General features: G+C 35.7%; 1 protein-coding gene across 11 annotated transcripts in view; it reads right to left on the reverse strand.

Annotated features, from left to right (window-relative positions):
• NRXN3 (neurexin 3) overlaps nucleotides 1-18,102 on the reverse strand; it is a 708,775-nt gene that overhangs the window by 109,902 nt on the left and 580,771 nt on the right. For all 11 annotated transcript variants that reach the window (XR_008437480.1, XR_008437481.1, XM_053979714.1 and 8 more), the window contains one exon: nucleotides 3,813-3,902. Coding sequence is in view for 9 of the 11 variants with exons in the window: in XM_053979714.1 (XP_053835689.1) it covers nucleotides 3,813-3,902 (90 nt within the window). In the remaining 2 variants the exon portion in view is untranslated. The remainder of the gene's footprint in view (nucleotides 1-3,812; nucleotides 3,903-18,102) is intronic.

An 18,102-nucleotide genomic window follows, 5' to 3' on the forward strand; every position in this document is an offset into this window, starting at 1 on the left:
GCATTATTTGCAAGAATGAACAGTAAGTATATTAAGCCTGAAAAAAAGAGACCATGTCTCCAATTCTGGGCCTTCATCTGCATCTTCTAATGTTGAAAGAAAGTGTACACCAAGGAGATGACCCTTTTCCAGAAAAAAAAAATAAATAAAAGGAAATTTGATTGTGTATTTTGGAGTCTTCACTGTCAAATGGTTTTCCAGATCAGGGGATCAGGATTCATGCACTGCACCATATGGTTAATGCTGGAAACCACACTAAAAAGTGTTTGCTAAAAGAACAATCACTGGTTGCAGTCACCTACTACCTGCAATTCCTCATTCTTTGCTCTAAGATGGTGTACACACGCATGGTAAAGACACCAGGGAAATGAATATGGGATGAGAAAAATCTTTGGAGAGAATATACACTTCCTTCTGCCACCATATATCACTTCTGATCATTCTTTGAATGGAATTTAGCTGAAGCCTTTACTTCCCCCAAGTAAAATTTATCTGGCCACTGGATTTTATTGAGGAACTATTTACATTAATAAATTCAACTAGGTGCGTAGTTTAATTCTGCAGTCCTTTTTTTTCACAGAGAACTCTTCCTGCTGATATATTGGTGTCATACTAAAGAAAAATTATGAGGTGTTTTGCAAGTATTCTGAATAGTTCAGGCTCTTGTTTCTTTGCTCTCTTCATTGTCTTCTTCATTTGGAAAACTGAATTCTAATTAAAAATAGCACAGAGAAATCTGAAGTGTAACTTTTCTGTAGCACTAGGAGAGATTTTGGGCCTGATTTTGCAAATCCCAATTCATACTAATAGTACTTGCTTCAAAAGTACAGTCATTTACATCAAGGAGACTTTACAGGTAAGAGAGATTTGAATAATTAAGTACTTCTGGGATCAATCCTTTTGATGAGATGCTTCTGGGTCTTTATTAGCTCATCCAATTGCAGAACAAGTAACATCTGTGCCTTAGCAGACACCAAGTATTCTGCTAAGGAAATCTGCTGGATTTATGACTACTGAAGTTGAACAATTTGAGGCTAACACTTCCTTTTATATTCACATACATAATCTCAATGAAGTTAATAGCATTTAATATTTTCCTTATTACTCATGCAATTCCAGACTGTAAACCTGGGCTCTTAAAATGACTTTAAACTAATTTATAGAACTTAAAAGCCCTTCAAAGCCAATAGTGATTCCACTTCAGAAAGATAATATGTTATATTTGTTTTCCAAGAATGAACTATTTCATTATTATGAATAACATAGCAGTACCAAAGGAAGACCAAATCTATAGCATTCAAAAATGTCAATCAAAAAGTGTTTCATCTTACCTCACCCAAGCCAAGAACTCACATGGGCAAGACAGCTATTTTATATACTGACTCTTTGATGAATCTATTCCTACAACCATCAGTTTGTCTTGTTCCATTTTGATACAAAGCTACCCTTTCAGTCACCATCTTTATAAAGTCTTCTGACAGAAGGTTTCCATGTTACATTAATTGTTAGATGGATGACCAGATGGATGAGCAGGCTGATGAACAGCTACATAAATTAGTCATTCTTATATTTTTTTAATTTGAGTGGTACCTGAGTTGCTGAAAATGTCTGTCTACTTTGGAATGAAGGAACCAAGCTATACTGTCTCAGGGTTTACACTGCACACATAGTGGAAAGACTGAATTTGCTTTCACTTTAGTAAAAACATAGCTCTCTCCTTCTAGCCTGACCACACCCAGTGGTTTAAGAGTGCCTGAAGACTCAAATATAGTCTCTTTTAGACTCTAATGCATGTGTGATTGTCTTTTAACAAAGCATCAATATCCACAAAAGGTAGACTTCAGTTCAAAACTTCAGGATGGATTACAAATGAAAGTATCTTGGCATGCTTTTAAGCTCAAACTTGTAGAAGCTGTGGCATAAAGTAAAAGATATTGTGGAAAACCAAAAAGAAAAAAAAAAAACAAACAAAAAAACCAACAAACCCACAACCAAAACAAAAGAAAAAAAGATGGATTTCTCAAGCACATGAATTGCATAAAGGAATTAGACATGCATCTGTTTTAACAAAATTGAGGCAATCATTGTCTTTAGTGTTAAAGGGACTTTAGCAATTCAGACTTATCAAAATTATTCTCTTTTTAGTGTTAAACTTTATTTATCTGTTTTAGTTTGATCTTGTAAACTAATAGGGCAACCCACTGAGACTCAATAAGCATTTTCTGTTTATTGTTATCTTGAAATTTATTTACAATTTAGCTGAATTAACTGTTTATGACATACTGGTGGTAAAAAAAAAAATCTATTTTGGTTACACAAATATTTTTGCTTTACTTTCATTAATACTTTATTTTTAGTTTTAAACATTACACCTTTGCAGACCAAACCTGAAAAGTGTGCAACACTGCCAGCTCTCGTTGAAGTTAATAGGAACTGAGTGTGCACAACACTTTGCAGGATCAAGCCCTTCACATGAAAATATTTTGACTGGATTTAGCCACATCCTTCCTGACCTTAATTCATACTGGATAAATCAATTTGTTAATTCAGCTGAGGTTAGAAATTTGAGACAGAACATAAATTATATTTTTCCAGTCCTACAAGAGACTGGTTTTCCTTCCTGGAAAATGCCTTAACAACCACAGTCTAAATCAGCACAGAAAATGCAAGACCTGAGTTCAAAGGTCACCCCCTTTTATTAGCAGTACTTTCATAAATGGAAACAAGAGAAGACTGAGTTCTGCTTTGTCTAGATTTCAAGGCAAGGAGTTAGTTACAATGCTTTTGTTTTTAATGCCCCATTTACTAATAGAGAGAGAAGATCTTCCTGACTTTAACTCCACTGTGTTACCAAGAGCCTAGTTCAAGCCCTACTGAAATCAGCAAGTTATTCCGTTACCTTCAACAGGCTTTTAAATGGGTTCTACATCCAATATATTCTTTTTTCTCTCTCCAAATTCCTTACTAAAAAAAAATTACTGTTCTGACACAAGTCCCATTTCAAAAGGTCATGGACTGTATACAGAACTTTAACTCAAGCCATCTGGACTTATTAATGTTAACAAGTTTTTTTGTTGAACTGAGGCCAATTACTCCAGGCAAACCCACAAAATTAAGTGGCACTGCCTTAGACTAAGAATTTGATCCATATTTTAGATAAATATAATTTGAGTGTTCAACCTGTACTCCAGACATAGTATAAAAGCAACAGAACAATCATTTTCTCTGTTTTCCTCTCTGTAATTTAAATGAAAATGTTAAAAAATATTTTCTTTTCAACATTTTTAAAAATCATTTAATTATCCTAATATAATAAGGAAATACATAGCCATAGTGGCTAATCAGACTCATGAGGAAAAAAAAACAACTTAAAGGAAGTGGTTTAACAAGTAGATTTGAAAATCTTTTAAGAAAACTTCAATAAAAAAAGATATAAATGTAGCTCAAATCCAAAGTAAAATAGGAAAATCATGCAGTGGTTCAATTGCCATAATACATGTTGTTGCTCTTCACTCTTCTTCATTTGGCTTTTTTTTTTTTTTTTTAGAAATAATTTCCTGAATTTTTGCTTGTTTGTCATTACTATTACAGCAAGCTTAGAATTTCGTCCCTTTAACTGCATTTTAATAGCAATGTATTATAGCATGATTTATCAACATATGGCAGGTGGAAGCTGACACAAATTATAATGAAAATTAAAACAGTCATTTATGCAGCAGGCGATTATCATTTAAGAAACATTTATTTGCAGGCTTTAAAAATGAGAGTTTAGAATCAAATGGGTTTAAAATGAAAGTTTTAATGACTGTTACCTTTTTCCTGCAGCCACTCCTCTACAGGCCGGTTATATTTGAAGGGGATTTTCTGTTTTACCATTTGGAACCGTTCACTATCAGTGTTGCCTTTAAAGTTTAAAAAACAGCTTAAAAACAATCTGTAAAGTCAATGAAATAGTTAAAACATCCTAGATTTTTTTGGGTTTTTTATGACCTTATTTAGCTATAGATAAATAAATGCGCATGTGCGTACATATATATATATGTATGTATATATACATATTTGAAAAGAGAGAGATTTATCTTTAGTAGAGTGGAGAATAGTTATACATCCAATAGCCTGAGGTTCTGGAAGGTCAAAGAAATTAAAGCCTACAAAAAAGATAACTCAGATTCTCCTCAGAGTATTTGTTTATCCAAACTGATTAGAAGGCATGTGCAATTTGTCTGCAATGTGAGACCTTGAGTGAACTCAGTGCCATGAGTTAAAACATTTTGATCAGATCTGATTGCATATGGACATGGCACAATATGTCAGTCACATAAACACACAGTCGTAATTTGAATAACCTTCTTGCACCGGTAAAAGACACGTGTTAGGACTAGAAACCCAGTAAACAGAAAAATAAGAAAGGAAGAAAATATAAGAAATTGATGACAAAGTATCTAATAGAATTAGTCTAAAGAAAAATCCAAACACCTAAGAATGGAAAGATAAACAGGAAAAAAGAGAAGTAAAATTTGGCAAGAAGAAGAGCTGTTAATTAAGGATACATGAAAACTTCTGTTCAGTTACCAAAGACTTGGGCCTCTTGACAGAATAAAACAAACACTTAGAAACTAATTTAAATAAAAGCAGAAATAATTAGCCAAAATGTAAGTTCTGGCAATTACAGTTCAATTGTTCCATGTTGATGGATAGTAGAATCATCCAGTAAAGTGCACTTTGGTGGAAAGCTCTTATTACTTGCACAGCACAGAGAGGAACAGGATTCACACAAAGCCTCTGTCCAAATTCCCTAGCTACTGGAAAATTGAACAGGTCAGATGGAACCTCTAGTAGCAAGGAGCAGTTCAGTTTGATGGTGCTAGGAATGACAAGTGCCATCATTCTGCTTTTTCATTTTCTTCAGCTAGAGTCACTTTCTGATTAATTCTAACTTTTGCTTTAAGTATTATTTTTACAAAAACTCTTCAGACAGGCATAAGAGAAGTGCTTTTTTTTATATGCAACATTATAATATTGTAGAAAAAGGATTAAGCCCACAACTTACTGAAGTAATGCTACCATAAGCAGAAGTTCTGTAGATCAGTTGTGCTCCAGTATGTGTTTTGAATAAATGGTGGTTGAAGTCAGCAACTGCCCTGCAGAGTTTGCAGTATTGCCTTTAAAGTCCCACATATAAATATCCTAATGGGGCTTCATATTTATTTGACTTTCTGAAAGGAGATGCTGCAATCTTTTTTTCAATGTAAAGAGACACCAATGAAAAAAAGCATAACTAAAAACTAAATCATGTAAGTCCAGCCAGTCAAGAGCAGACACTGTCTTACTGCATGGAATAGGACTGGTGAATCTCACGTGTTTGATCATCCTTATTGAAGCTCCAAAACGCTGCCAGCCTGTGTGAGGTACCTGCTGACCACAGCTGGGCTCTCCAGCAGCACCTTGGAACTGCTGAATTTCTGCTGCACTATAGCAACACACTAAATATAGTCCCACAAGGATTCATATGACCTAATCTTAAGGAGTATTTGTAAAAATCATCATCTATATCACTGTAAGTTCAGCTGTAAGGAAAACAACAATTTGGATTTGGGTTAGTTTCTCCAACTATAATGATGCATATTTAAGAGCCTTGTTGCTTATTTGGGGTACACAGTAAAAAAGAAGTAAAAGCATTTAAGAACAGCTTTACAGCCCAATTACTTACTAACTTCCTGAAAAGTCAGATAACTTTTTACCTTCCATATTATATATTCATTATATTTTCATTGTGAAAAACTGCTATTCCCCATCATAGAAATACCTAATTAAGCACCAGCTGACACACATTATTGCTCCAGTTTCTCTGTTGCACCTCAGATGCCTGACATAATACAGTTGGTAACTCAGATAAACTAGAAGGAAAATGTGAAATTGAAAACACTCTCTGTTATCTGTCAAGTTATATTTAACAATGTACTGTGACTTGGAGTCACTCACAGACATGAAGTTACATTTAAATAAATTCCCAGTTCTCCTAATTCATATCAGCACCACCAAAAAGTCAATTCTATACTTCTCTGAATACACATTTGTAAACAGAAAATTTGAACCATGTTCAATTCAGGAACCAAGAAAAAACTGATAAAGAGGATCTGAGTTAATAGAAACAACAAAAACAAAGAAAAAACTCTACCTAAAGCTAAAGAGATGGCAATATTAACAAAACAATGAAATGACAGCTTCCCTTCCTGCAAATTCTGCCAATCATTTAAGCCTAGGTGCAGCTTACAGCACAGGGAAGCAGACCCATTGGTTTGGGGAGAACAGAAACAAAATAAAGTCAAGCTCACTACAAAAACAATTTATTTTTTAAGATCAGTTAGCAAGACATTCAGCTTAGGCCTTTTCTCAACACACTAATCCAGGCCCACCAAAACAGATAAATTACATAAATGCAATCATAAAAATTCTGCATCACCTTTAGGATTGTATTTGTTTAGTGCCTATTTTTTTTTTTTCTGCATGTAGGGAAAGAGTACTAGGTTCTGAAAAATCCTCAGGAGGCACTTCAATGGCACTTCAAGACCTAAACTTCTCTCTCAACTCAGACTTGAACCTCTACAAAGTGGCTGCTACTCCTTCTATATTGCAAGTAATAGAGATAGACACAGTTTTGATAGAAATGGGGGTTATCCCCCACTTTATAGAGTGCATTCTGAGCTAGGAATACTAGTTAAATGTGTTGATATTAAAATGTTGATGGGCAGGAACATTTTCTATAGCCCCAAAGAAATTCTATAACACTATTTACAAGCAAAAAGAAACTCCACTGTCTTCATCCATATCGGCATGCACATATAAAAGGAACCTTTTTACTGGTGGCAATGAGATCTTTTTCAGAATGAAGACAGTTCAGAGGAACACTAGAGTCAGCCAGGGGCTGACATGGAGTGCTTCTTCCTCTGTGTGAAAGGCTGACTATAGAAAAAAAAATGTGGTGAATTGAAATTCCTCAGAAATAGGGTGTCTGACAAGAACAGGCCAGCAAGACTGAGGTAAAAGAAGGAAGTGGGACAATCAAAAAAGACATAACTATGAAAAATGGGTTTCTTATAGTTCTAGACCTTCAAGAAAGCCAGAAATGACAACTATTCCCCACCACATCTTTAAAAACTTTTTTTTAAAATCAAGTTTAATTTAATTTTATTATGTTATTATTATGCAGATATATTCAGCAAGATTAAAATACATATAAAAATCATACCTTTAAAAGCGATGAAAAATTGAAGGGCATTAGAAAATTCAAATAGGTTTATATTGCAACATTAGTATCTGATCTATTCTTTGTTGGTTTGTTTTTAAATTTTATTTCAGACATAACTAAGAACGATTTTTAAAAACATGTGCATGAGAATGTGTTCACTCATATACTCAACTACAACAGTGAGCTAAAGAACAACTTTTTCATTATTAAGCGCTTAGAATAGCCATTAAATATAACCAATAGAACCACACAATTACTAAATTAATACTGACTTGGAGTTGTGCTTTAAAAAATAAACACTACATTTGATATGAGAGCTCAAAAAGGAAATATCATGGTTTGCAACACGAAGTAACATAAGTTTGGCATGAAGAAAGCTTATTGAACCTCTGACAGCTGAGGCATGATGCAATTAAAGGTGTTTCTCGTCCATCTTCATACACAGAAATTTTCAGTAACAATCCTTTTGTGACCTCAGTGTAATTTTTTTCTACAGTTGAATGATTCACACAAACAACCCATTCACGTAACTAATACAGATTCTCTCTTTTTTTCCTTTTGAGTCCAGCTTTGATTCCAGGCTGTTCTTCAGAATAGAATACACAGGACAGAGTGATTTAAATTTTCAGAAAATACTCCTAATCATATAATTCTTCTGCGTTCAGAATCAATGTAGGTCTCAAAGGTTGCAGGATATAGTTTTTAGTAGTAAAATTGTGTTGATTAGTTTTGCTACTTGTGATTTACTAAATATTTTCCCCCTATAGTTTCTAGCTGTTTAAGTCATTCAAGTACCTATAGGAAAGACTAATTTTAAATAAGTTTCCTCTTTTTTCCTTCATCCACGTAATAAATTCCTGTATGTCAATATGACTTAGAACTGCTTAACAACTTAGCTTCTTCTAAAGAACTGTGCCTCATAAACACATTATTTTGCCTATTTTTATTCCTTTTTCCTGTAAAAATTCTAAAGCCAACTGTGAACACTAGGATTAATAGAAGTCTTTTGTCCCATTTAGGACTTACATGTACAATTAATAGAAATTCTGCTTCATGTCCTAAGTTTTTCAAGAAACTGATAAGCAATCAGACTTTTATGACCTCAAGGATTTTAGCGGTAGCATCTTGAAATCTTCTAGATTCTTGAATCTCAGTTAACCTGAATATTCTTAATATTTCAAATACCATGGACATTGCTAAGGACCAAATACTTTGGAAAGGAATATGGCAGAAGTGCTCTATGTTTTTTGGGTTTTTTTGGATTGTTCCTCTTTTTCCAAAGGAAATGTGGAATCCAGTTATACAAATAATAGCCTACTGGTTAAATATGATCAGCTGCCAGCATTCTGTCTTTTTTTCTGAAGCCCTCGGTATCCCTGCCCTACAGACTACACTGATAAATAGATCAAATTCACTTTGAACTTTAGCTTTTGATAATCTTCAATTTAGATAAAACTAAAATGGGGAAAAAAATCAAAATAATTTGCTTGTGCCAATCACTACTGGCAGTTCCCACAGGAAATACTTTTTATGCAGTGCAAGAGTCCAAGGGACACAGTTTGAATTTGCTCGTGGGCAAAGCAGAATTTTCTTCCAAAACCCTTCAGTGCTGGAAGATGTTATTCTTTTCTGCTGCTCCTTTAAGAAAACAAACAACCTTTATTGCATTAAGCTTATTTCTAAACCAAAATGGAATCTTAAGCCAAAGAAAGTACAAGAACTATTGAAACTCTGAAAAATCTTGCTTCTTGGCCTAGACCAATCATAATGATTGACTACCTCTTAGGTGTGAAAGAGAAAAACTGAAAGGTTCCAGCAAATTGCACTGGGCAGAAAGAAAGTACTTGCTTTTAGGTGGAATATTAATCCATCCTGATGTGTTGTCAAGTCTGTGAAGATGCTGAAAAGAATACCATAAGAAAACACTCATCTGGTCTAAATTACTGTCAAAGGCTGGTCTATGAAGCAGAATTTTCTTCATTGCTTCTAAGTCTCTAAAAAGAAGGAGACATTTTATCTAATGAGCAGTTATTACGTGAAAGATGCTACAGTGTTACTAATGATTTAAAGAAACATCTTGAGATCAGTTTTCAAGCTTTAAAATGTTTCCACCATTTCCCCCTTATTGTAGATGGAATATCAGTAGGAAAAGGGCTTGTTAACACCTAGTGTTTGATAGCTCAATTCACCCAGCAGCCTGTAATGCCAGCTCCCTTTGAGTTTTTATGTATGCTCATAATCTCACTAAGATTTACACACACCTAATTGACATCACCATGGGAGAGAAGCAGTCCGCTACAGCATGAAAAGTATATTTGATGGGTAAATGCTCTACTAACATAAACTGATTCCGTTCAATTCAACCCCAAAACTCTCCTAGGGCTGATGCTGTGTGCACTGGAAAAGGAGACTAGCATGCATCATGGAGAAGCTACCATTTCCCCTCTGAGAAAGGGAATAAAAGTTTCCAAAGTGTGCTTGTGATTGGCACAGACTGAGCCTCTTTAACCACTTCTGTTTTCAGGCAGCTGCACTTAAAAACTTACAAGATACTCAATTGCTCCATTTTCACATTTCCTTAAGCACATATTTTGTTTTAAATACTATGAAGCACAACCACTATTTGTTCATAGCTTGTATGTAATTAGATAACTGACACAAGTCTATTAGTAAAGGATTAGAATCTATTTTTAAGACTAGACCTTCATACATCAGAAAGGAATAAAAACACTTACCATCAAGTTTTAGCATCAGGGCTGTTTATGTATAGATGTTTATTTTGTTGTGTTACTGTAAGACCATATTGTGGTTCATGTTATATAACATAGGGAATGGTTGCACTAAAATCCAAACATGTAAAAAATCTCTACTTACAATGGCTTTAGAAAACACTTGAAAAATGTCCAAACCTGAAACCACAGATGTGGCTTATACAAAAATGAAACAGGATGGCCATGGTAAATAAAATAATTATAAGGCAGATGATCTGGAATCTTTCTAACTATCACAAGCTGTCCCTCTAAAAATTCTTGTAAAGCTTCAGTTTTGCCTTGTATAAAAGGAGCGCTATAGAAGATTAATTCAAATTCGGGATTTCATTTCATTTGAGTGAATTGAAAAATAGACAAGTCTTAACATTGTTTAGCTTTGCTTCAGTTCTTGGATATTATATTTTTCCCCTGCCTTTACTACAATATAACTACAATATAGTTGCATCTTTTGCTAATGAATTCTCATTTTATTTCTTGTCCTCATTTTTCCCTTAGTCCTGGATGCCCTTGACTTTATCTTCAATTCCCCCTGATCACATTGTTTGCTGGGAGCAACACCTTTTATTCTGTTCATCTCACTATGGACTGGAGTTAAAAGCTGACCTTCACACTGCAACCCTCCTCAGCTCACTGCCCTCATGACAAGAGACAACAAGGTCTTGGTAATAGAAGTACTAAAAATATGAGAGAGAATTAGCAAGCAAGACTCCAACAGCAATACTTATTCAGGCAACTAGAGCTGTTTCTACATCTCTAGTGCCTCAGCCAAAATCTTTACAATGGCACTACTCCCTATTTTATCTGATCTTTTTTTAGCCTAAAAAACTTGGGGCTCTAATTTAAAGTAAAGCACTGTTCAGACCAAAATCATTGGGAAATTCAGAAGCAAACTAAGAGGCAGGAGTTTAAATGTCCGTGCAGGAGGTACAGCTGACGTGGACCACAGTGACACTAATAAGACCAAGAAAGACTTGAAGAAGTCATCTAATTCAGTGCTCTGCCTCAGGACAAGATCAATAACATTTCAACCTCCCTTAGATTAGTCTTTCAATCCTGGTTTGGATGACTGAGAAAATAAGTGCCTTACCCTCGATAATCTAACATAGAAGCACAATAGGAGCAAAACGAAAGAAAACTCAGACTAACAAAGGTGGAAGAGGGTTAATCAAACCTTTTCAAGCATTCAGAGGAAAAAATAATATTGTCAAAAATGTGACTCAAGTCTTATTTTATATGTGCACATTATGCTGAATCAACCCTGTAGAATTTGGGGCCATGGGCATGAAATAAAAGCAGTCTGCTTTAGTTCTCATTTGAGCTATGTTGGAAAACTGAACTAGTGTAGAGTACAGAGAAAGCAGTTACCAGTTCAACCTGTGTAAAAATATGAAACAATTTGAGTGCCTATATTACTATATACTATGTTTGAAACGTTTTGTGAGGAATGTGTAATTTACTGTGTTTTTTCACTGACCAGACCCAAATTGAGCCCCATGTCAGGCAGCCAAGGCTGAAGTATCTATTAAAGAAAAACTGAAACTACATATTGATCTTTCCATTTTAAGCAAGGGAAAAAAATCATTTTGAAGGAAGAAATCGGAGATTGGAATAAAATCCACTGCTATTGTCCCCACATCCCACTTTGATTCCCTTGTGAAAGGTCAGGATGTGATTTGTGTTGCCCAGTGGGAACAAGCAGCAATAATCAAATACCAAAAGCACTTTATTTGTATTGACACTTTAAATTCTATTAACTCTCATTTATCTTTGTGTTTTGTGCATTTGTCAGGACATAGAAACACTAATCTAATTTACATATTTGGGGTTAGACATGAGTGTAGCTATTTTGCTTCCAGGAGCAATGTGAGACTGAAAACAGCTCAGTTGCCTTTGGGGGGTGCATGATCTCAGGTAAAAAAAAAAAAAAAAACAACTTGTGACTTTATACCTGCTTCTCAAAGGGCCAGTGGTTCTCTACCACAACTCTGCAAACAAGAGCAGCTCAGTTCCAGCAGACCTGAAGTCTCTGCCTTGGTGCTGGTAGTTGGATTGGCTCCATTAGAAACCTTCAGATGTTTCTGAATCTCATTTCCCTGTGCACATATTATTAGGGAGATAATATGGGGAGTTAAATGTACAAATAGAGAGAGCATGTGCAGTCCTTTCCCATTAATACAGTGCTATTGTAGGGAAGCTACTCAGTCAGTAACAATAATGAGAGTAACACCTGTATGGCTCTTAGTCAAATGTCACTGATGAGGACTGGAAAGCTAACCAGTTACAAACAACCAAATGGCAAAAACTCTATGGAAGGGACAAATTCTCTCAAGTGAGTGCCAGGAAATAATTAAAAGCATGTAAGAAACTGATGAAAGAAGAAATTTATTAAGAAGCACTTCCTATCAAGATTGCATATGAGACTGTGCTACAGTATCCTCAGGGAAATTATTGAATTATTTAAAATTTTCCTTGTAAAAGCGGTGGGGGATATCAGTTTATTACAGATTGGAATAAATGAGAGCAAACAGGCCTTTTCCATTACTAATTGCTACAAATCATGAAATCAATTCTTCTGTTTGCAGCAGTTTAGGAAAAGGAAAAGAGAATTCTAGGATTCTGTAGCAACCCAATGAGTCTTCTCAAAGACAGATGCTATTCATGAAGTTGTGCCATGACCAAGAGCACCAGGTACTCAGTAAGTAGCAAAGATGCAAATTCATTGACCCAGAAAGACTTCCATGTTCAGTGAATTGTAGAATATTTTCTATTTAAGTCACCAAAGATAAGGTAAATTGGACCTTTATCCTCAGTTTACTGATGGGAAAAACTGAACTGCAGACTGGTAAAAGACTACTCAAGATCACAGAGAAAGGCATCTCTAAACACAAGGCTGGGATTCATGAACTTCTGACTCCTAGTTCCATGACTGGCCCCTTTCATTTCTGACCATCCTTTCACACAGTTGCTCTACTTCAGATTGTAGCATTGGATTTTAATGACTTCATGCTTTCCAGTGCCTTTAGCAAGCAGGGACAAGGCTGATGTGGATGCATAAACCCCTTCTGTCACTGCATGTCAGCATGTCAACCTGGGATTACAGCTGGCACTGTTTTTTCTGCAGGCAATGTGATCAGAAAAGCACAAAGCAGTTCAAGCCTGTGATCCCTCAGGACAGATGTTTGTTTGCTCATTCTTACTGTACACACGTGTGTTTATGAGAGAGAGACAGGGAGAGTAGGACAGTTAGGGAGAGAGAGATATAGAGAAGAAATAAAACATAAAAACTCTGTTTGACCAGGAGAACTGAAATAGAACCAGCCAACCAGGAGAGAAATGTAAATATATTAATGTCTGGAAACTCACTGCACTGTGCTGTGCAGCAGGATTCTATTTAGCCTGAGTCTCCATCTGAGAAATATTTCTCCATCCTTCTCTGCACTACATTATACAGCTACATCTGATGTACCATCAAATGGCTGAAGCAATAGCAATTGGTTGGATGGGGCTTCGAGCAACGTGTTCTAGTGGAAGGTGTCCCCACCCATGGCAGGGGGTTCGGAACTAGATGATCCTAAAGGTCCCTTCCAACCAAAGTCCTTCTAAGGTTCTAATTAATCTTATGCCAGCAAAAGAGAAATTTACCAGAAATCACTGTTGATAAGGTTTATGCTTGGTACCTGGACCTCATGCAATCATGGAGCAATGGACACCAACAGATGAGAACAGCTCAAAATATCTGAAGATTCAGTCAGGATACACATGCCTGTGTGAATAGCTGTATACTTTGACATGGAATTGTTGGGAAAACCAAGCTATCAGGATAGACCTATATCTCTTAGCCTGTAATTACTATTTATGGAAAATGGCTGGATGTCAAAGAAATACAGGGAAAAACACATGGATTGTATCTCTTTTGCCCCATAGTATCTCAGGCACTGGGACTCAAAGGCTTGTAGTAAGTATATGAATGCAATGCCAATACTTAGGGATATTCCAGGGTTCTTAAATCAGATACCAGGTGAGAACAATTAGGCAGAAAGATGCATCAGTGCCCTATGGATACTGTATTTTAGAATATTTTAAGCAACCATTCTGACAAATGAGCAAATCTAGGACTGGGAAATCATAAAGTTCGTATCTTCATGAGTTTCAGTTTATGCTGTATTACCATTGTCAAAGGTCAATATAACTTTTCCTAGGCATTCACTCTGTGTTGCAAGAATTTATCTTACAAACAACCCTAGTCAATAAACTAAGCTCAGAGGAAAGCACTGGTATTTGAGAATCAATATCGTCAATGGAAAAAGAATCAGAGAAATAGAGAAAAATTAGAGCTGACACTAAACTACCTAGGTTTTGGTTTGTTATGGTTTAAATTTGGCTGAGCAATGGAGTCACAATGCAGCAGAGTAACTTCTCCAGCTGCAGAAGAAGTGGAAGTGTTTCCACACAATCATGTCTTCCTGAATAAATTAATGACAGGAAAAAAAGGAACCATTTGCTTTCTAACTGAGAAATACAAATGTAATTACTGTAGATATGATACAAACACATACAGTGTATTTGACTTCATATTTCAGATCACAAACTAAATGCAAAAGTAGGGCAATTTTTTTTTAGGAGGACATCTTTTGGGGCATATTTTTGATGTTGACATGATGGGTTACTGTAATTCTCTGGAGCATCAGACACTTGACAGGTCTCAGACTCAATAAACTTGATTAGACGAACAATCAGGCTCTAGGAAGACAGAAGAGAATACCAAATCCAGGACCATCAGAAGGAAGTGTCATTTTGACCATTAAAGCAAATTTTCTTCTAAAATATTGGGTATTTGTCTGTGGATTTGACATACTGGACATCTAGTCTGATTCAGGAAGATGTAAGAGTGTTGCTACACTAATTCAGATAACAGCTGAATATACAATACATATACATATCTCTGTTTTTTTGGACAGCACCAAAAAAACTTTTACTCAAACTGTCAGTACTTTCTGGTAGTATTTTCTTTATCTAGGCTATAAGCAAGATAAATATTTTGGCTAAATTAAAACTAGTATTGCCTCTGTGTCACATATTTGCATGTTAGAACAACCTTTTATGTGATTGTTATGTAGCAGAAATAAAGACTGCTACAGAAGAATACTTCTTTTCTCCCCCATCGGTGGGATCTTGGATGGGAATTAGATGGTCATGGCAATTTGCATGAAGATACTTTTCTGTGTCTACTTACTTCCTTAGGTAAACTCCTTCTATCACCCCTACTGCTGTTATATCGTATTGTGCTGTTTTGCTCTGCTTCGAAGACCTTACATGTCTTCATAAAGACCCATGCATTTCCCTCTTTCTTGATGGCAAGCTGATAAATTCCAGTGCTTGACAGACTGCCACTCACATGGGCTTGAGGTACTTGGTGAAGTTAAAACTACAGCTCACTCAGACTGAATGCAGTGTGTTGCAAGAGCTCAGATAAGTTTTAAGAAACAAAACAGGAGCAATAGATACTGGAAGCTGCAATATAACCACTTTTTTTGTTCATTTGTTTTCTGTCTTTTCTCGCTAATGTTCTTATAAACAGAATTTGGAAGACAGAAAATCCTTGCAGCGCTCATGAAACTCTTTGAGGATGAGGAAAATCAAAAATAAACCACAGCTTCATTTTTCCTGTGGGAAAGTGAAACACAAAATACACAGCAGTTAAATTCTAAGTGTAGTAGCAACATTTATTTAACTTTTATATCATGTCAGATCCTATCCCATCATCCAGCATGAAAACATATGCACTAACATGAGTTTTTCTGCACAAATTCCAAAGTATATTTGTTTGTTGATGACTTCATATATGGAGATTTATATGTCATTGGATAGAGGGGAACAAAACTTGAGTGTTCTTATCAGGTAGCCATATTTATCAGTTTTCCAATCCTATAAATATATTATAGATGCTATGACCCTGCAGTGACAAGCTACAATCAACTCTTGATTTCATCAACTTGTCATGCTTTAATCATCCCTCTTGGCAGATCTTTCAACATATGTTGCAGTACTACCTTCAAAATGTGCTTCTCCAATTCTGTTTTATTAACCCTGTCTTTTTATATGTTTTGGGCTCATTATGAAATGCAGTAAATCTGTCAAAGGCACTTTATATGCTATCTCCAATTCATCTTGATAGGAAGCATCTGAGAGCTCATTTAAGTCCCACAAAATGAGTACAATATGAAAAGTCAAAATCCACAACAAAGTATGTAACAAGAACCCTGGTGATCAGATTCAGCCTACAGGGCTAATAAAAAATCAGTTCTCTTGTTTCTTACTCATTGCCCACTCAAAAAAAAACATTTGGATAGGAAAATATTAAGACCACAGTGGGATCTGGTAGCACCAAGAAAAAAATCCCTTCAACATGCAGATCAAGCAACATATTAATGATTCCAAATCATCCAGCATAAGATGGATCCACAACTGGATTCAGCCAAACGTCTTACTATTACCTTGGTTTCAGAAGCAAGATTTCAGAAGTGAAAAGGAGATCATAACAGCCTCAAGTCTAGAAATTTTCTCTAAGGCTGCATTACTGAACATTTGTAAATCACTGTGGTGGTACAATATGAGCCATGTAGAGGTACTGTGCAGAGATAAGTAAAAACTTAGAAAGAGAACTTGTTGCAATGACTCAGACATCTCAGTTAGTTCTGCTTTTGAGTTTTGCTTGTTAATTTCACAATCAGCATTACACTTTGCATCACTGAGCTCACAAGAACTAATAATCACAACATTGCCTATTATTTACAATATCAATGCACATGTCAGCTGAAGAATGAATATGTAGTCTTTTCCTAATTTCCCCAGTGATGCCACTATTAGACCATCTAAACTTACCTTCTTTTTCTTGTCTAATGCATTATAAGTTAAATAAAGCAAAGTTGGAAGAGGTAATATCCCATTGATAACAGTTAAAAACAGACAAGCTTTCAGAAACAGAAGATGCAAAAAAATTACAGAAGGAGAAAACTATAATGTTACTCATTAAAAAAAAAAAAAAAACCTTTCAAGAAGAACTTATATATGTAGAAATGAGGCTGCTTTTTTCAACTCCATTGGGCTGACTCATAAAAGCTATTAAGCTTCAGTAATTCTGCCTATATAAGTGAAGACTAATACAGATATCACACACTATTTCTCCACAATTAAGCCACTTATTTTCTAGGTTGGTCAGCAGGTAGCAAAACAGAGCACAGAGAAGTTGGCTCAGTCCCCTGCTTCAGTCTTGGGAAATCAACTGTGTCCCTATGTTCAGCAATAAAGCCAGTGAGATGAACTCACAAAGAACTTGGACACAATCTTGTGAGACCTTCTGTTTTCAGTATAAGATAGGGATAATATATAAAAATCAGCAGTCATGGGTGGGAGCTGCCCTGTATGCTTTACATCAAATAAATCCTTGCTAAATTTTGTCTTTAACAACTACAACAACCACTGCATTATCTGAGGAGATTTCTCATCATAACAAGCTCTTGTGTGTTTTGTGTAATTCCTTTACAAATAACCTTGAGCCTTCTGTATGTCCTCTTAATATCTCAGGAGAGGATCTCATTTTCTCCTCCTCTCTTCCTCTCCTGCCTGCCTTTCCCAACCCCCCCCTCCTCAATTATCTCTTGCTGTCTTCTGGGTGGTTATGTTTAATCTCAGGATTAGGCAGAAGCCTGCAGTTTGCTTTGAACAGCTTATCAGCTTCCAAGAGACATTTACAGGGAGAGAAAGACTCCAGTTTTGATAGCAGTAATTGTATTTAGCTTGTAAGATACAAAGCTATTTATCTCATGGTGGGGAAATCACAAAGGGAGAGAAAGAAAATGTTGTCGATAAAAACTAAATAAAGCCAAAAAGAATGGAGAGAAGAGAGAAGAAGAGAGAAGAGAGAAGAAGAGAGAAGAAGAGAGAAGAGAGAAGAAGAGAGAAGAAGAGAGAAGAAGAGAGAAGAAGAGAGAACAGAGGAGAAGAGAGAAGAGAGAAGAGAGAAGAGAGAAGAGAGAAGAGAGAAGAGAGAAGAGAGAAGAGAGAAGAGAGAAGAGAGAAGAG

Source organism: Vidua macroura, chromosome 6 (assembly GCF_024509145.1).
Source record: "Vidua macroura isolate BioBank_ID:100142 chromosome 6, ASM2450914v1, whole genome shotgun sequence".
Lineage (NCBI taxonomy): Eukaryota > Metazoa > Chordata > Aves > Passeriformes > Viduidae > Vidua > Vidua macroura.